Source organism: Rutilus rutilus (genome assembly GCF_951802725.1).
Source record: "Rutilus rutilus genome assembly, chromosome: 17".
Taxonomy (NCBI): domain Eukaryota; kingdom Metazoa; phylum Chordata; class Actinopteri; order Cypriniformes; family Leuciscidae; genus Rutilus; species Rutilus rutilus.
In genome coordinates this window covers 11,050,153-11,071,256 of record NC_140230.1, presented here as the reverse complement: position 1 = coordinate 11,071,256, position 21,104 = coordinate 11,050,153, and the positions used below count along the sequence as shown (strand labels likewise).

Below are 21,104 nucleotides of genomic sequence, written 5' to 3'. Positions count from 1 at the left end.
TTCTTCTATAACTGTGAATTTCCCACACCAGGAGTAATTTATATAGTTCTATATTAGTTATTAACATTATCTGTTAAAAAAAAATTCTATGTTCTATGCAAAATGTTCTATTAAAGAAAAGATAGAAAATAAATATTTGTTTGTGCTGTAAAGTGGTTAGAAAAAATGTAATCGGAATCGGCTAAAATCGGTATCGGCAGGTCAAACTCAATGAAAAATCGGAAATCGGAATCGGCCTAGAAAATTGTAATCGGTGCATCTCTAGTAGAATTTCTAAAACAAATTCCATTACTATTCTGTAAATTGTATTTAAAAAATATTAAGGACAAGTGTTCATTAATATTGTTTTATTATTTGTTGTTGTTGTTATTAAAATGTATTATTAAAAAAATGCATAGATGTTATATATTTATTATTGACTAATCGCCATCCAGAACTATTATTTTTCATAATTAAAAAATATATATCATTCATTGATGCAATAAAAGTTGATATCCAATCAAATGAACCACAAAAAATGCTATTTGCTCTGAAAAGAATGTAGAAGAATTAACCTTAAGACAGTATAATTGTGTTAAAGTTTGAAAACTGACAGACAGAGAGATGAGAGTAAATTAGTAAGGGATACTGGAGTTCATGGGTTAGTACTTACATTAATGTTAGTGTCTGCATTGTCAACAACACTATCATCATCAAGACTGTCCATGTCCTCAGAGGACTGATCTTCAGTCTGAAATGGGAATGTAACACTAGCATGGCAAGAAGACTCATAATATCCATGAAAACCATGCAGGGCAGGATATAAACACTGCAATATCAATTAAGCGTTTCATTTTCTCTATATTTTGCGATATGTATTCGTTTCCTCCATCATATCCATGGGTTCAGGTGTTTGGTGCTATTTGTCTAGATAATTTTGGGTTTCTATAGACATGCAGCTTTCAAACATATACAGCACTGTCAAGGTTTAAACAGACAAAAATATGAATGACCGAATGTGTGTGTAAGTATGTGCACAGGTGAGCCTGTGTTCTACCTTTGATTTCCTGCGATTAAACTTGAGGAAGCCCAGCAGACCCTTTTTATCTGATCCACTCAGACTGCTGGAGTGAAGAGATTCAGCTGTAAGAGAAACGCATTCGTTCAGCATCTTACGCACACACAGGAGCTACAATTCTAGAATAATCAAGAAATGAGTCAACAATGCTACTTTTTGTTAAATTTAAGTGGTTAAGTTTGAGCTAGCTAATGAGAATAATGGGTTATGGTAGATACAAGATTAGCATATGCAGAATAAATACTAGTGCTTGCACGTCAGCAAAACAGTAGCGTTGAAGTTTTAAGTAATTTAGGATTTAGGCTTTGGTTCTTTGTTAATTTGCAACGAACCAAAGCCTAAATCCTAAATTACTTAAAACTTCAACGTCTTGTATGCCACATCAAAGCCACTCAGCTATTGTAATGACTTTCAAACTTTAATCTTACATTTTATATAAACTAGCATTCAAAAGTTTGGGGTAAGTAATTATTATTATTATTATTATTTAAATAAATTAACGCTTTTATTCAGCAAGGATTCGGTTCAAAAGAGACAGTAAAGACATTTATAGTGTTATAAAAGATTTCTATTTCAAAAAAATGCTGTTCTTTTGAACTTTCTATTCATCAAAAGAATCCTTAGTAAAAACATATCATGGTTTCAGCACCACAACTGTTTGCAATAATAACAAATGTTTCTTGAGTGCCAAAAATCATTTGACACTCAAAACTGGAGTAATGGCTGCTTAAAATTCAGCTTTGCCTTAATGGGAATAAATTACAATTTTAAATATAAGCAGACTTGGTAAGCATAAAAGACTTCTTTCAAAAACAACGGCAAACATTAGAATGGTAGTGTAAACCAAAAATAAATAGCACACTTATCATCGGAATAATCCAAACACACTCACACTGAGTAAAATGGTGCATGTTAAGTGCTGACTTGCAAGCACTGTAATAATGTTTTCCCATCGTGCATCACAAGACACCTAAACACTTCACTCAATGTCCAACATTGTGGCATGTATGAGACAGTTACTTAACAACTATTAAACATGTATACAGTATTAAATGGAACAGGATGTTATAAGCTGCAATGCACTAAAAGCAGTACAAAATTCTGACATTAGATGGCGCTACACATCTGCAAAGCCTCCACTTCAACTAATTTAGATGAAGGAACACTAACACAGAACACACACTAACAAAACCTAAAGAAGAATCAGCAGGACAAGGAGCATGACAGTAACAATAAGCATTAAAGATGAATACAAAAACATAGGCACTGCATGTCTTGTTTAGTTTCTATCGACCAGGTTATTTTAATCATAAAAAGCTCAAAAATGTTCTGCGACAGGAAGCAAACTCAGCGCATTCAACACTGTAAAGGCACTATGGCGACTACCCAGCCAAAGTTATGTACATCAGTACCTGAGTAGTTCAAGGCAGGGGTCGAAGCCATTTTAGGCTGGAGAACTGAAAACAATCAAACCAGTAGAACATTTGAAATTGAACAGATATACCTTGTATGAGGATGTTAGGTAAAAATAGAACTGACTAAACTTTCATGCTGCCAGAACAAAGATACTGAAAGTGTAAACATCTAAGAGTGGTTTGTTTTGTAACCAGTGTAACAGGTGGTTTCATAACTGTATGTTTCTTTAGTTATTTTTAAGACAGATTTTCCATTGGACATTAAAGTACGACCCAACACGCTATCTATATAATAAAAATGTAAAATATATAAATTAATACTTTATTTAGCATGGATGTAATATATTTATCAGAAGTGAGAGTATTGTTTTACATTGTTACAAAAAATGCTGTTATTTTGAACTTTTTATTCATCAAAGAATCCAAAAGAAAAAAAATTGCATCGTTTAAAACTGTGATACTAATTCTAACTTAACTAATTTTAGCATATCTAATGCCCTGTTTACACCTGGTATTAAGAAGTGTTTTTGTCAATCCAATCACAAGTGGACGACGCTAAATACAGGTTTAAATGGGGTCTGAAACATTTTGAGCTTGTCCACTTTCGACCACTTCCAGAGGTAGTCGAAAGCGCATTCGACCGGATGGCTTTCGTAGTGTAGATGCTCATGTTGTCGAACAGCCACAAAATACCACCTACTTTCCGCCTGCTGATCTAATCTGTAAACGTTACGGGAAGAACACGCTAGCCATGCGGGATTTAAACTTTGTGTTTTGAGCTTAGTTCTTCCATTAAATCGAAAGATCTGAAAAAGACAATACATTTACCCATCCACAGACCCCTCCCCTCTAAGAAATCAGGACCGAAGAGGTTGAAAGTTGACAAGAGACAGATTAAAACACCAGGTGTAAACAGGAATGATTTTCCTTTGTCTAATTGTGACCCCATCGACCAATACCAAGTGTAAACAGGGCCATGTGACCAAATGTGGTGTCCTGACTTTTTTTTTATCCCATACCTAGCATCTGATCCAGGACATAGAGTTCCCTGATACCCAGCTCGCTCAGGGACTTGTCCAAATCCAGTTGTTGGTGGCTGACATTGTCTCTGAACAGCAAGACATGGGCAGGGTCAAACTCGCACTTCTGACAGATCACAGGCACCAGGGAATGCAGGGGGACCAATGGATTTACTCGAACCACGGCCTTCTGACTGTGGTGATAGTTCACTACCAAACGCACCGTTTTCTATGTTTTAAGAGAAAGAGAAACATACATGTGAATAATGAGAGAGGTTCGTTTAGAGAGCAATTATGTATTAAAGGGATAGTTCAGCAAAGAAAAAGAAAAATCTTTCATCATTTACTCAACCTCATGAGTAACACCAAACCAGTATCACTCTCTTTTTTTGATTACAACATTTTTTGTTGGTTCGTTTTTTGACCATACAATGGCAGTTAATGGTCAAGCAAAACTGTTTGGATACCATAATTCTTCAAAACATCTTCTTTTATTTTCTGCAGGAGAAAGTAATGCAAAAGAGTTTGGAATGACACAAGGGTTAGTAAATAGTGAAAGAATTTTCTTTTTGGGTGAACTATCCATTTAAATAGCTAATATTATAAAAAAGAAAAATGCAATTATTTGCCTTAAAAGGGAATATTAAAGAAGTAAAATACAACTTTAGCTTTATGCTGTCAATTACCACAGCAATTAAGCTGTAATCGCATTTATAAAAATAAATATAAAAACAGGCAGCCACAACATAACAAAGCACGTCGACAGCAGCTATGTTGTATTTCATCTAGAAAATTGGTTTAATGGAAGGGAACTGAAAATTCTAAACCAGCATGGTACATAACATTCAAAAACTCTCTTCCTGTAGATGTAGATGTAGCAAACTTACTCATGTGGCTATTATCATTTGCATGATCAAGATAAGATGGTTGTTTAGCAGCACAGATCTCTGAAGTTTCACATGAGGCAGTGGGCTAAATTAGACTGTATATGCACTTGTTTGCAGTGCCTTGTAGAGGAAGTGTCACACCAACCTCAATGCTTAGAAAAAATCTTTTTTAGAGATCTGAATTATAGGTTCAATCGAACACCAATAAATCACAATTGTGCAATATGTAAATACTAATATAGCCCATAAACAGCCAAACAACTTTATCACAGAGGCAGCTAAATTTCATCCTAGATAATAGAAAAAACGAACTGTTATTCAAGGTTAGCACAGTAGACACTTAACTTGTGCCATTTCCTGTTCATTACCATGCAGACAAACAAGAACACACCAGACTGAGGTGTCACGAAACAGTATGCAACTCTTATTCCGTTTTGTTGCACATTTTAGTTTAATTCCACTTGACCAACAAATTTTACTTACTGTAACTTTGTCACAAGTCCTCAGACATATGTATGTGAGACAACGTGTGCAGTATTTAGACAAGAGTAAAGTAGGTGGTTTGCACAATAACATTATAAAGACTATACATGTTTTTAAATTGCAACCGACAGATAAATAAATACGGTGAATATCATGAATATCTGGAACACTTCTCCAGTTAAATATTAGTGTATAATTGAACAGTAAACTGTATACTGTACTTAACTGTTTGCCTTGGCAACAAATAACTTAAATCACAGGTCTTCAATTGGGGGCCTGTCAGTTATTGTCTGATGAAAATGTATCGACAAGCTAAATTTAAGAACCTAAATTTGTCTCATTGTTCTCCCAAAATTAAAATGTAACAAGTCAAATTTAAATGTAATGTAAATGTGACTATGCACATCAATGATTTGAATATTTTCTAAACATGACTCAAATTGTGGTGCGGGATTGCAGGTATTACACATAATTGTAATCATTCCTGCAGGTCTCACTCTTATAATGCGGGAACCACCCACAAACATTTATTCACTTCAGCATGTAGGTTGTATGAGTAAATTAATCTAGATCATAAGATCAAATCAGTCATTTTAAAACTTTCTGCGAGGCGTAATTTCACAAACCACATGAGTGATTCTCTCTCTCTCTCTCTCTCTCAAAATGTGCATTGACATTGCATCAGCACAAGGTAAGCGTTGCAAGTGGCGAGACTCAATCAGGACAATTGACGTAATTGTCACTTGCACAATCGGGCCAGAGTTGCATCGTCTTTTTAAGTCTTACCAATTTAAACACTGAATCGATTTGTGCTCTCTGAGAGATGGTTTTCTCTGCACACATACAAAAAGCCGCCTCACAAACAGCTCACGAGTAACAAAATGAAGTTCTTTTTCACAGATTATGACCACTTACAGTTTTTTACGATTGCTATGACAGATTTTTCAATACTTTTAACAATTTTCCAAAACTCTTAACACAGTTAGCACTACATCCGTCTGTGTAAGCTATACTATTAACACATTTCTTGTTGCTTTAACACAAAATGCATACAATTAACACAAATTTAAAATGCTTGAACTTCTTTTACACACAAGCTCAAACAAGACCAAAACTATGGATTTTTACTGCCAAATTTACCAATGCTTTAACACTGTATGTCAGAACAGATAACACCATGTTCTAAACCTAACCTTACAGGCTAAAGTCAAGGTAAACAGCTGCTTATATTGTGAATTGAAACACAAATATATCCCCTGTATTTTATTCCATTGCTACTGAGAAACAGCTGATTGAAGTTATGCAAATATGGGACAATGTGGCATTCCACCATTGCGTCTAGTCACAGCCTGGTTTGACGCCCATCAGAGGATGATGTCCATTTTCCTTGCCCCTTACTTCCCTTTCCTCAACCCCATTGAGGAGTTTTCTCAGCCTGGAGATGAAAGGTTTTTGACCATAGTCCACAGGACCAAATGTCCCTCCTGGATGCAAAAGATGCTGCATACCAAGACATACACAGCTGAACACTGCCAGGGGTGGATAAGGCATGCCAAAAGATTCTTCCCAAGATGCCTTGCCAGGGAAGATATCAGGTGTGATGTGGATGAGAACATATGGCCAAATGCAGAAGACCGGGCAGATTAGAAGATGGCTTTTTCTGTTTGTATATTTTGTATTTTCACATACAGTATTACTGTAAATGGCAGCTATATTGCATATTTTTGTTATCTTGCAGAAATGTCCTGTTGCAAATAAAGCCGTTACTGCAGCAATTCTGTCTCTGTCTTCTTTTTTTCATAAACCATACATTCTATAAAGCTACTCTAAGAAGGGTCATTTATTTTGTTGTATTGAATTTCTGCTGCAAAAAAAACAACAACAAAATGCATGCATTTACATTACAAACAAAACAAAAATGTAGAGCAACTTCAAAAAACTGCAGTGCAAAACACAATCTATGATCAATACAATATACTGTCTGTTGTATAAGGGCATCTGACACATAAAATAATGCAGTTTCTGTAATTTCAGCTGATGCATAGTGTTTTTTTTGTCATTGTGTTATGATTGACTAAATGTTCCTGTTGGAAGAGAACATGTGTTAATGGTTTGAATAATTATTTGATTTTGAAACATGTTTGCAGTGTTTTGTTAGACATATTGTATTGTGTTAGTGTATTATTGTATTTTGAAAATTAGTTTTGGAGTTTAGTTTACAATGTGTGATTTTGAGCATGAAATTAACCGTTTTGCCAATTGTGTGTTTTAGTGGTGTTGATGCGTTAAGAGTTTAGGAAACTTGTTAAATGTATTGAAAAAACTGTCATAGCGACTGTAAAAAACTGTAAATGGTCAAAAACAAAAGATAGCTTACATTTACATAGGACTAAAAGACTATCCACTGTTATTTTACATTTGATTACTTTATTCAGTTTCTGTAGTATTTCTGTACTGAATACTAGTGTTAGACCTACTCAAAAATGTCTCTTTATTTCATTTTTTATTTTATTTTTACTTTGTGTTATGTAAACTCTTGAGCAACAAAGTTACCCCATTGTAAAAACACAAATACAATGAGTGAGCAAATATTTAGGTGAGATAAATGTAATAAAAAATAAATGTACAAAAATGTACAAAAAAAAACATTAGACAATTCAGGCCCTGCTACAGTATTTTAAGGGTGTGTTCAAACTTTTAGTTCAGTTCTCTTGGTACTTTTGGTCCAGATCAAAAAAGAAAATGAAACGTTTAGTTCTGGTTCACTTAATGTTCAAACTAAAACCTAAAGATATAAAATATAACAAAAACCTGCTTTTATGATGTTTCCAAAACAACGCTGTGTGCTGGGCTATATGCGCTCGTTGTATGTGTACATTTACTGTTATTTTTTCCAGCACCAGGAATTCCTTTGTTACACGCAAAATGAAAATCTGCTGCAAGGAAATGGCGGTTCCGATGCCAGTAACAAACTGTAATGGGCAACATACTGTATCTCATCCGTCGAGAAGAACCAGGAATGCTTAAGCATTCTCTGTCCTTTTTAGGGTCGCACACTGGTCTGTTTAGGTTTCTATGGGCTGTGTTGCATTCATATTTTAGTCAAATGACACCAGAGTTTGTTTGGAAGAGGACAAAGGTTCAGATGGAAGCGTTCACACTTTTTCAAATGAACCACACCAGAGTTCTTTTTAAGCTAACCAAACCTACCAAATGTGACCAGACCCTAAAATTTTTTTGGTGTAAAAAAAAAAAAAATGTATATAGTACAGGCCAAAAGTTCGGAAACATTACTATTTTTAATGTTTTTGAAAGAAGTTTCTTCTGCTCATCAAGCCTGCATTTATTTTATCAAAAATACAGAAAAAAATGTATATTGTGATATATTATTACAATTTAAAAGAATTGGTTTTCAATTAATTATACTTTAAATTATCATTTATTTCTGTGATGCACAGCTGAATTTTCAGGATCATTACTCCAGTCTTCAGTGTCACATGTGACATCCAGTCTATCACATGATCCTTTAGAAATCATTCTAATATTCTGATTTATTATGAGTTTTTTAAACAGTTCTGCTGCCTAATATATTTGATGAATAAAAGGTTGAAAAGAACTGCATTTATTCAAAATAAAAAAAAATATTTTCTAATAATATAAATCTTCTTTACTATCACTTTTTATCAATTTAACACATCCTTGCTGAATAAAAGTATTGATTTATTTCAAAAAAAGAAAGAAAAAAAATTACTGACCCCAAATTACTGACCAGTATATATGTATATTGTTGTTACAAAAGATTTCTATTTTTAAAACATTTGCTTCTTTTTTTTATTCATCAAAGTATCCTAAAAAAGTATCACAGGTTATGAAAAAATATTAAGCAGCAGAACTGTTTCCAACTTTGATAATGAATCATCATATTAGAATAATTTCTAAAGGATCATGTGATAGACTGGAGTAATGATCCTGAAAATTCAGCTTTGTATCACAGAAATAAATGATAATTTAAAGTATAATAAATTGAAAACCAATTATTTTAAATTGTAATAATATATCACAATATTAAAAAAAAATTCTGTATTTTTGATCAAATAAATGCAGGTTTGATGAGCAGAAGAAACTTCTTTCAAAAACATTAAAAATAGTAATGTTTCCAAACTTTTGGCCTGTACTGTGTATATATACTGTATATATATATATATATATATATATATATATATATATAATAAATTGAATTCATGTAAATGTGATTTTAATGATAATGTTAAAGGTTTAAAGTTGTTTTAACTTTGCAATATAGCGGATAAGCTTTGACTGAGAAAGGGGTTTAGTGTGATGAGCCAGTTTAACACTTATAACAGCCTGCTAACTTTGTCAACTTACTTTAACAAAAGGGTAAACCATCCGGACCCATCTCTACTATAGTCAAATATTTCTGAGCTGGCCATGTGGTCTGTTTGTTATCCTTACAAACACTAAAAAGAAACAGTGTTACCATTCCATTTCTATAAGCATCTATACTTATGTATTGTGTCCACTGTTTGTACTGTGGATCTAGCAGAATCAGAGGTCAGAGCCTCTAACTCTGCCCAGAGGTCAGACAAGAGGGAGAGAGAGCAAGAGAGAGCCCAGTCAGCCCGGCTGAGAAAGAAATAATGCATGGTAACTAAAGGTAAGACTCTCATCAAATATTCACACATTAGGGGGAGGAGAAATGGACACTCGAGAAAGAGAGAGAGAACGCACACTCAGAGCAGATTCTGTGATAGACTCACTGTACCTTTGCCCGAACCCTTTTTATGATCACACGACCCTCCTGATGCATTTAGTCAGAACGAGATGTCACCATTCAACAACATTAGTACAAGAATACAATTGTTCCAGTAAAATAGCTGTTTAAAAGCCAAACACAATGTGTGAATATGAGTAGCAGACAATCAACTTTCTTTTTTTTTTATAATTTATATTTAAATCTTTTCAGTATTTGTAATCATATTTTCAGGGTTTTTTTGTTCACTTAAATAGTCTTGTGGTGCAAATATTCGAAGTATTTGCTAATTTAAAAGGAGATAATAAAAACCGCATGCATAATAACTATACAATAATTTTAAAATGTTTAATATAGTTTTAGGTTAAGCATTTCATGTGAAACTGTAGTTCCGTGCTGTTGAGCACTTGGGGTCTTATTGACCCTAAAAAGTACTACAATGAGACCATTCAATATGGCTGATGCAATTGAATGAGAAGTAGAGTGTAGTGTGACATATGCCCACCACTGACCTGCAAACCAAATTATTTTACAAAGTTTGTCTACAGGAGTGATGTCTTGTCAGTAGTAGTGCATTCAAGTTTAGGGAAAAATTTATCACAGCTGCTGTTGCCTGTCTATAATTTAAAGATCTTCAAAAGTTCAGACATTGTCACCATGCGGCTTGAGGACAGAAACCTCCATAACACACTGTTTCAGATACTCACCTCTGGCACTTTGGGTGGAGGTTTCCGGATCACCCTGTCCTCCAGCACTCGTTCTTTGATCAGGGCGCAGGAGACGTCCAGAGCGCCCAGCAGGGCGTTGGGCTTGAAATTGACGTGCTGAGCATCGGGTGACAGCAGCTCCAGAGTGTGATATGCTGGATTCAGATGGTACTGACTGCATAGATCCACCAACAAATCCATTAGAGCTTTTCTGAAGAGAGAAGAGGAGACATAAGGACAGAGAAAGATAGAGTTACTTGATGGTTAAGACTTGTAATTACATCATGTGATGCAGACAGGCCTGTGATAGGATGATGGAGAGAGAGAGGGAGAGAGAGTCAGATTGAATTACAGGTGTTACGTAAAGCAGCAAATTGCTACATGAATGCTTGTCTTAAATGTTTGGCTTCACTAAGCAATTGTCAGAAATCCAACTCGCATCTACCAAAAATTGCTATCAAGGCATTGTTAAAGGTTTTGGGAAAAGTTTTCAGGCATTGGAAAAGTTTTCAAGCACGGACAGATATTTGAACAAAATTGTTGGTTTAAATTCCATGTTATTTAACGTGACTGTCGTAAATACCACTCACGCAGAGCCGTCTCTGCACTCTTCCCTACTCTGCCATGATTCACGTCTGAAATGCGTGCTAGTGTCTTCCATAGAGGCTGCTTCATATGTTGTTGCTGTATGTGACGTCGTTCCGTAAAGCAAGTTGTGATTCTCGCGAGATATGTCGGGGCGCCACCTCTCAACCCTGCATTGCTGAGAACTGATTAAATTAATTACCTTTGTGTGTGCATGTCCAAATTTGCACACAAAGTTCAATATGTTGGAATATAATCATTATGTTGCTCCGATTAGCTGAATGATTCATCTGACTATAAATGTCTATTCTTATGACACTTACTCATCAACATGGAAATGTTTTACCACATAGTAAACAATGATGCACCCATCCTCCTTTCATTATCTTTATTACTTTTTTTATTATATCTATTTTAAAAAAATATTTCACAATGATTGAAATTCAGCAGCAACTGAACAAGTAATAAATAGACTGAAGTAATAAAACACGCAATAAAGTATAAATGCCAAAAGAAGCCACTTTCAAGTCTCTATGATATTTTGGTCCTTTCATATTCTCTCAATGTTCACTACCGTTTAAACGTTTGGGGTCAGTAAGATTTTCTATGTTTTTGAAAGAAGATCCTTATGTTCACCAGCAGAATTTTCACAGCAGTAGAGTTAGCCACAAAAACCCAGAAGACATTATTTCCAGAGTTGTGGAAACCACTGTCATTTGTGAACACACCCTGTAAGAAAAAAAAAAAAAATCCTCCTTTTTTACTGGTCTATTGTTTTGTCTTTAAAGAATCAATGTGCTATCAAATGCAAGCCATACTCTCAATATGTTTAAGGCGAGACACGGCAGGCAAAAACATCGTTTTTTTTTTACTGGTCAATTTTGAGATTTGGGGATATTTGTCTTCAATAACATGTCTTCTTTCAGACTTGTGTTGAAAAAAAGTCCGAAATACACATTTAGGTCTTTATTTTATTACACTTTGTCTGTTTGCGTCTGTAGATTTCTCATAAATTCAACAAAAGTTCTCGTTTTTAATCAACGTGCTGCTCCGCGATCTCTGCCGTCAGCCTGTCATCAGAAGCACCGTTAGGAAGCTCCCTCTCTTGTGTCCAATCCTGTCGGATCCAAATATGGTCATTTCCTTTCTATCAGCAACCAATCGTGAAAGTAAAAGGGCTGAATGCGCAATCTCATTGGCTGATGAAAAATCTTTAAAGCCCGTTTTCTCAAAATGACTTTTCTCTCATACTCCAAGGACGAAATCTCCACTTCAGTAGCACCTATATACACCAAACTTTCCAGACTTGTACCTAGTTATATTATGAAGACATTTACAGAGTTTTGTAAATATATTATTCCTAGCCTGATTTATATAACATTTTATTCCAAAAAACATGGCGAAAATCATTTTTTTAAGGCTATTGACAGTATTTTCTGATTTACAGGATAACAAAAGTAGATATCCATAAATCCCTCTGTAATTTTTTTCCCATCTAATATGTGAACACAATGAAAACATTATTTTTAACCTGGCTTTATCCAATACTCAGATATCGTTTTTGAAAATTTGTAAAATATATGCAAATTAGTGCATATTTGATTAGATATTGCCTGATTTGCATATTTAAAAATTCAATTACAGAAAACTTGTAATACATTTTTTTCTCATCTTAATGTTGGTAATCAACTGGGAAAGTTTCATGGTGATATCTGCTAGTTAAAAAATGTACCCTATTCACCTGTAGTGTCTCGCCTTAATTAAATCAAGCCAAGGGTAAAATGTCCATAATGATACAGTCAAAGACAAGAGTGAGGGATTTACACTCAAAGCACAGGTAGCTTTGTGAAAGTACAGCCAAGTGCAACAAAACTAAAACGAAAAATCACTTGACAAGTACAAGACAACAGTAAAAATCTTTTTAAATTAAGGGATGTTAACACAGGAGGCCAACAGCACAACAGAATGGCATAAATTATACATTATTGTATTTATTTATTTTTATTATTTTTAAATATGATTACCCTAATTGTTTAGATATTTAGACATTACATTAGCATACATTAGCTTCTTTTCAATCCACTGGCTGAATGAAAATGCTGTTTCACTCTCTTACAGTAGGTTGCGCTTATATACCATGACTTCGATACCGGTTTACTGAATGATACTTTTTTCAATACCAAATTTATGAACAGATAATGTTATAGCAGAGGCTGTAACATTAATGTGAAGAGGGAAAAAGAAAAGAAAAGAAAAGAAAGCTAAACTGTTAATGCAGCTAACCTTAAAGGGTTAGTTCACCCAAAAATGAAAATTCTGTCAGTAATTACTCACCCTCATGTTGTTCCAACCCCGTAAGACCTTCGTTCATCTTCGGAACACAAATTAAGATATTTTTGATTAAATCTGAGAGCTGGCTCACTCCTCCATAGACTTCTAAGGGAATGAAACTTGCTGGCGCAAAAAAGTTATTAAAGAGATCGTTAATATAGTCCAAGTGACTACAGTGGCTCAATCTTAAGTTTATCAAGCAATGAGAATACTTTTTGTGCGCAAAAAAACACAAAAATAACGACTTTATTCCACTATTCATTTCCTTCTCTCTGGGCCTCGAGTCTTTTCACGTAGTGTTTTAGCGCAGCGCGTCTGTGTTGCACGTGTTGTTCCGAAGATGAACGAAGGTCTTACGGGGTTGGAACAACATGAGGGTGAGTAATTACTGACAGAATTTTCATTTTTGGGTGAACTAACCCTTTAAGGATAAGCACACTTTACAAAATGCCTAGTTTAATATGAGTTAATTCCGTTTTTCCCGTAAAAATTCTTCTGGATCCTCCATTTCTTCATGGAAGAAAATTATAACATGGAAGAAAATAAGTTTGTATTAGTAGTAGTAGTAGTAGTAGTAGTAGTAGTATTACATTAAGATGAGCATTATATTGTATAAAAGTAATATATTTCTATCACAGTTTCTTTAAGTTAAACCAAACTTTTATTTTGACGGGTTGCCTTCTAGACCTTCTTCTGTGATGTGATGTGATGTGATGTGATGTGATGTGATGTGATGATAGTTTCTCTCAAATGAAATGTTGTCAAAGTGAGAATATTAAACTGCAAAGGGACTATTTAAATATGAATCCTGGATGTTCTGGGTCAATGAATGGCCCAGACGTGGGGTTCCCTTTACTACACAGCACGTGAGACGCACGCGGTGCTTGTCTGCGCAATTCATTGCATCGCGGTGATGCCTCGCCACAGCCAGCACTTGATATGGGCACATCATACATGCTGCATGCTTACTGTTTCACTGACGTTGACAAGATTAACCCCTCGGGTATCGAAATTTGGTACCGAATGACAAGACATTTTTTTGATACTTGCCTAAAAAGTATCGAACTCGATACCCAGCCCTACTTAGAAACATGCAGCGCTCACAATTAAATCATCACCTTGTGAAGTTTATTATGACCGCCGCTAGCGTAGCTAGCGAAAGCGGTCATATAGGGATTGTCAAAGTTGTTTTTTTTTTTTTTTTTTTCATCTACTGAATTTTTTCGTCAACGATACCAGGGACACCGAAACACCGGGGAACATGAAATTTGGTGGGCATGTAGCCCCACTAGACTTTTACGGAAAAATTTCGTTTGGTCCCCGGGGGCCACTCCCCCCCCCCCCGCGCTGGGCCCCCCCAAACCCAAAAAATGCAGTTTTTCCTAAATAACTACCTGAACCGTGGCACCGAGGACGAATAATTTTTTATGGTATGTTGGTCTACTACACTTTTACGGAAAAATTTCGTTTGGTCCCCGGGGGCCACTTCCCCCCACGCGCTGGGGCCCCCGTGAATTTTTCGTCAACGATACCAGGGACACCGAAACACCGGGGAACATGAAATTTGGTGGGCATGTAGCCCCACTAGACTTTTACGGAAAAATTTCGTTTGGTCCCCGGGGGCCACTCCCCCCCCGCGCTGGGCCCCCCCAAACCCAAAAAATGCAGTTTTTCCTAAATAACTACCTGAACCGTGGCACCGAGGATGAAGAATTTTTTATGGTATGTTGGTCTACTAGACTTTTACGGAAAAATTTCGTTTGGTTCCCGGGGGCCACTTCCCCCCACGCGCTGGGGCCCCCGTGAATTTTTCGTCAACGATACCAGGGACACCGAAACACCGGGGAACATGAAATTTGGTGGGCATGTAGCCCCACTAGACTTTTACGGAAAAATTTCGTTTGGTCCCCGGAGGGCACTCCCCCCCCGCGCTGGGCCCCCCCAAACCCAAAAAATGCAGTTTTTCCTAAATAACTACCTGAACCGTGGCACCGAGGATGAAGAATTTTTTATGGTATGCTGGTCTACTAGACTTTTACGGAAAAATTTCATTTGGTCCCCGGGGGCCACTTACCCCCCCGCGCTGGGGCCCCCGTGAATTTTTCGTCAACGATACCAGGGACACCGAAACACCGGGGAACATGAAATTTGGTGGGCATATAGCCCCACTAGACTTTTACGGAAAAATTTCGTTTGGTCCCCGGGGGCCACTCCCCCCCCGCGCTGGGCCCCCCCAAACCCAAAAAATGCAGTTTTTCCTAAATAACTACCTGAACCGTGGCACCGAGGATGAAGAAATTTTTATGGTATGTTGGTCTACTAGACTTTTACAGAAAAATTTCGTTTGGTCCCCGGGGGCCGCCACCCCCCCCCCCCCCCCGCGCGCTGGGCCCCCCGTGAATTTTTCGTCAACGATACCAGGGACACCGAAACACCGGGGAACATGAAATTTGGTGGGCATGTAGCCCCACTATAGATTTTACGGAAAAATTTCGTTTGGTCCCCGGGGGCCACAACCCCCCCGCGCTGAGCCCCCCGTGAATTTTTCGTCAACGATACCAGGGACACCGAAACACCGGGGAACATGAAATTTGGTGGGCATGTAGCCCCACTAGACTTTTACGGAAAAATTTTGTTTGGTCCCCGGGGGCCACTCCCCCCCCACGCTGGGCCCCCCCAAACCCAAAAAATGCAGTTTTTCCTAAATAACTACCTGAACCGTGGCACAGAGGATGAAGAAATTTTTATGGTATGTTGGTCTACTAGACTTTTACAGAAAAATTTCGTTTGGTCCCCGGGGGCCACTCCCCCCCGCGCTGGGCCCCCCGTGAATTTTTCGTCAACGATACCAGGGACACCGAAACACCGGGGAACATGAAATTTGGTGGGCATGTAGCCCCACTATAGATTTTACGGAAAAATTTCGTTTGGTCCCCGGGGGCCACTCCCCCCCCGCGCTGGGCCCCCCCAAACCCAAAAAATGCAGTTTTTCCTAAATAACTAACTGAACCGTGGCACCGAGGATGAAGAATTTTTTATGGTATGTTGGTCTACTAGACTTTTACGGAAAAATTTCGTTTGGTTCCCGGGGGCCACTTCCCCCCACGCGCTGGGGCCCCCGTGAATTTTTCGTCAACGATACCAGGGACACCGAAACACCGGGGAACATGAAATTTGGTGGGCATGTAGCCCCACTAGACTTTTACGGAAAAATTTCGTTTGGTCCCCGGAGGCCACTCCCCCCCCGCGCTGGGCCCCCCCAAACCCAAAAAATGCAGTTTTTCCTAAATAACTACCTGAACCGTGGCACCGAGGATGAAGAAATTTTTATGGTATGTTGGTCTACTAGACTTTTACAGAAAAATTTCGTTTAGTCCCCGGGGGCCACTCCCCCCCCGCGCTGGGCCCCCCGTGAATTTTTCGTCAACGATACCAGGGACACCGAAACACAGGGGAACATTAAATTTGGTGGGCATGTAGCCCCACTATAGATTTTACGGAAAAATTTCGTTTGGTCCCCAGGGGCCACTCCCCCCCCGCGCTGGGCCCCCCGTGAATTTTTCGTCAACGATACCAGGGACACCGAAACACCGGGGAACATGAAATTTGGTGGGCATGTAGCCCCACTAGACTTTTACGGAAAAATTTCGTTTGATCCCCGGGGGCCACTTCCCCCCCGCGCTGGGCCCCCCCAAACCCAAAAAATGCAGTTTTTCCTAAATAACTACCTGAACCGTGGCACCGAGGATGAAGACATTTTTATGGTATGTTGCTCTTAAGGGCCCACATCAACCTAGCCCATAATCACTCATTTGTGATTTGCGCCCCTCCCATAAAAAATGAAAATGCAATATTATTCTGCTTTAATCGCCCCTATCTTCAGTTGAGATGTTCAGAACTGCACCATATTTCATGTGTATGATTAACTTGACATCCTCTGGGGGTATGCTAAGTTTCGTAGAATTTCATCCATGGGGGGGTATAAAATAAATTCATTTATGTGCACATTTAGTGACTGTACACTCATCGGCCTGTAGATGGTGGTGTTGAGCGAAGGGTTGCTGGTTTAGGATGATACTGTCACACACACACATGCAGGAATACAAACAAACGCAAGCATGCACACACACTGACATCCACACGCACAGACACACACCCATACACACACATACAAATCCACATGCACAGACACACACACATTTATAACGTATGATAATTATAACATTTTTGATTATTTGATTTTGATATTTTAGATTTTTGTCCTTTTATTCAGAAAATGTTTCACCCAAAGTGGCAGATGGACATCTTTGGTTCTTGTATCATGTTTATAAATATGCATTAAAATTAGTGGTCGACCGATATATCGCCAAGGCGATATATCGGCCGATATTTGGCCTTTTTGAAATATCGGCATCGGCTGATAAGTTTTTCTGATTGGCCGATGTGTTGGGAGCGGGACTTTTATTTTGACGGCGCTCCGGACTTTTATTTTGACGGGCGGCGCTGAGAACACCAGAGAGAATGGCAACGGCAGCTCCTCAGATCAAACAGCGCTCACTCATATTCTCCGTCTTCATTAAAGTCCGCGTGAACCGGAAGTTGCAAACGACTTTTCTCCAGTGTTGTGACGTATTTCCCAGTGAAAAGGAATATTGAACAGAGGGCAGGGTTTTACTCTAGCGCTCCTCCTCTCCATCTCTCGCTCATTACAGACTAACGATTTGAGGGGAGTGGTTAAGCGTTTCCCAAACCAAGCCGTCAAACCTACATCATCAGAGAAGGAACGCCATTCCAGACCGGAAGTAACTTTTCAGACTTTGATTAAAGATTACGACGGCAAACTATTTTTTTCTGTGTATTAACTTGCACAGATTAATTTTTCACCACAAGACTAGTAATATGCGCTAACAAAGTAAATAGGGTAAATTTTGATTTCAGTTGGACTTTAATTTACGATCTCTGTCAGTCATATCTAATACTTTGTTAGACAGAACTGGTAAACAAAGAAAGTAAATGGTAACTTATGCGAAGTAAGTAAAGTAAAGCGTTTGTTTTTATATTATTTGTAACAGAAAAGGCAAACAATCAGGCTAAAATACTTTCTCATTTGCCGTCAACATTCAGCAAATGCGCATCTGCGTCATTTAAACAAATCTCTGAATATCTATTACATCTAGTAATATATCTAAACAATTACTTTGTGAAAAATACTGTAATAGGATTGCAAATTTAAGAAGTTGCCATCTAAAGTATAAAAGCATGTTTATTTGAAAAATTTGTTTTATAATTTATTTATAATTTATTAAATATTGATTAAAATACACTGCTCAAAAAAATTAAGGGAACACTTAAACAACACAATGTAACTCCAAGTCAATCACACACAGATGAAAGCAGGCAGCAGAACGTTGTCCATGGCGTCTCCAGACTCTGTCACGTCTGTCACATGTGCTCAGTGTGAACCTGCTTTCATCTGTGAAGAGCACAGGGCACCAGTGGCGAATTTGCCAATCTTGGTGTTCTCTGGCAAATGCCAAACATCCTGCACGGTGTTGGGCTGTAAGCACAACCCCCACCTGTGGACGTCGGGCCCTCATACCACCCTCATGGAGTCTGTTTCTGACCGTTTGAGCAGACTAGGGCTGTACTGTCCTAGTCGATTAGTCGATTAGTTGGTCGATACGTTCTGGTTCGACCAAAATTCTGATTGGTCGATTTTCTGCCGCGTTTATTTCATCAGTTTTGCCGCGCTGAGGCGCGCTCATTTCATCAGGTGGAAAGCACTAACTGCTAATGGGGGTGTATTCAGAATACCCTTGTTTCACTGTAACAGTCTGTCTTCAAAACACCCCCCTTGTTTTCACCTTTTTTGGATTAGTCCAACCCAAGAGAGAGCGTCGAGCGTAGAAGGTTTGATGCTGAATATTATTTATTTAATTGTGAGAGCGTTTAATAGTCAGTCCTCTTCTAACATGTCAACAACAAAGAAATCGACAGTGTGGCAGCATTTTGTTAAAATTGATAACAGGAAAAAGGTCGAATGCAAAGTTTGCAAGCAACAGTTTTCCACAGCTTGACGACAAACATGACATATCATCTACTGTAAAAGTGGTAAGCTCACTTGTCTGCGTTAGCTTGCCCTGTCTGTTTTGAGTAAGCTATGAACATATCAGAATTTGCATATTTCAATGTTTTAGTGTGATAACCTAACTTTTTTATTTTTTATTTGGAGCCTAATGCGCAATTGCGCTGTGCTGTTGGTTGTTAGTTTTGAGCCTAGGATGCTTTATTTTTCAGTTATGCACTTTATTTCGTTTCTGCTCTTGATCTGGTTTGTTTAATAAATATTCTTTTTTTATTAAAGTGGACGTGCCTTTTGTGTTTATTAAGAGTAAAAGCTTTAAGTTAATAGTCTATTCGTGTCTCAGCTGCGAAGCTAACGTTAAGCTCATCAGCCTCGCTCGGTGCGAGGACATGCACGGTGAAATGATAGTGTCTGACTAATAATAACTTATTATTATAACATATGACACAAATAATTGTCTAAATTATGCTACATATTCCTCAACAGTTCTTGTGATGATATCACTAGTTGACAACATAGTACTATTTTCGGAAATCATAAGCTATGATATTGCGCAGGTGCAGGTGATGCAGCGCTGTCAGAGCTGACAGACTCAAGTGTCAGACTCATTTCAGTGCAAAATAATTAGGTCAAAAACGATTTAATATACTGCAAATAGCCTACTAGTTGTTTATGTTTATTTATAATTCATTTAGGCGGACAACAAGGCTACCAAGTACTGCGCACAGTGCACATCTAATTAATTTAACGTTTTTTTTTCTAACGTCATTTTTAGTCGATTTTAGTCGATTTTTAGTCGAAAATTTCAGGACTTCAGTCGACCAAGATTTTCTTTGGTTGAGTACAGCCCTAGAGCAGACACATGCACATTTGTGGCCTACTGGAGGTCATTTTGCAGGGCTCTGGCAGTGTTCCTCCTGCTCCTCCTTGCACAAAGGCGGAGGTAGCGGTCCTGCTGCTGGGTTGTTGCCCTCCTACGGCTTCCTCCACGTCTCCTGATGTACTGGCCTGTCTCCTGGTAGCGCCTCCATGCTCTGGACACTATCCTGACAGACACAGCAAACCTTCTTGCCACAGCTCGCATTGATGTGCCATTCTGGATGAGCTGCACTACCTGAGCCACTTGTGTGGGTTGTAGACTCCATCTCATGCTACCACTAGAGTGAAAGCACCGCCAGCATTCAAAAGTGACCAAAACATCAGCCAGAAAGCATAGGAACTAGGGGTTGCACGACTACTGATTTCTGCTAGTCGATTTCTTATCAAAACCATACTCGAGTTACTCGACTACTCGTCGTCCATGCTACTGTAAATGAAAAGACATGAAATAGCTAGATCTTATCAATAAACATTTATTAATTCATAGCCTAATGCAACAATTACATAAGTAAACTCTCAAAACATTATAATTATGACATTTCATTTTTAAATTTTCATGTAACAGTCTAAAGCCAAATAAATAGCCGTTCTTGCCTTTCATTTCAGACGTCTGCTTCTAAGGGCCGTCATAATATCGCGTCTTTTCCACGCTCAAGGTCGTTATTTCAAATGTAGAGGCGCGGCGAGTGCGCTCATAATGAAAGCAACATGGTGCGCTAGTTTTTCCAGGCGGGTTTTTCCTTCTCATCTCCAGAAATATATCTAGTAGTAAAGCTAATGCAAGGGCTAGAAATAATTGAATCCTTTGCTGAATGATACTTCTTCGTCGTCATCATGGAGAGCGCAGTTTGGTTGCATAGCAACGACAGACGCCACGGGAGACAG

General features: G+C 38.0%; 1 protein-coding gene across 7 annotated transcripts in view; it reads right to left on the bottom strand.

Annotated features, from left to right (window-relative positions):
• The window catches only part of cobl (cordon-bleu WH2 repeat protein), a 115,532-nt gene that overhangs the window by 58,000 nt on the left and 36,428 nt on the right, over window positions 1-21,104 (bottom strand). For 3 of the 7 annotated variants that reach the window (XM_084385536.1, XM_084385537.1, XM_084385538.1), the window contains 5 exons: window positions 10,340-10,550; window positions 3,492-3,720; window positions 2,470-2,514; window positions 1,037-1,122; window positions 653-730 (listed from right to left, as the gene is read on the bottom strand). In XM_084385536.1, the coding sequence (XP_084241662.1) occupies window positions 653-730; window positions 1,037-1,122; window positions 2,470-2,514; window positions 3,492-3,720; window positions 10,340-10,550 (649 nt within the window). The remainder of the gene's footprint in view (window positions 1-652; window positions 731-1,036; window positions 1,123-2,469; window positions 2,515-3,491; window positions 3,721-10,339; window positions 10,551-21,104) is intronic. The other 4 variants (XM_084385541.1, XM_084385542.1, XM_084385540.1 and 1 more) reach the window with 3 other exon arrangements.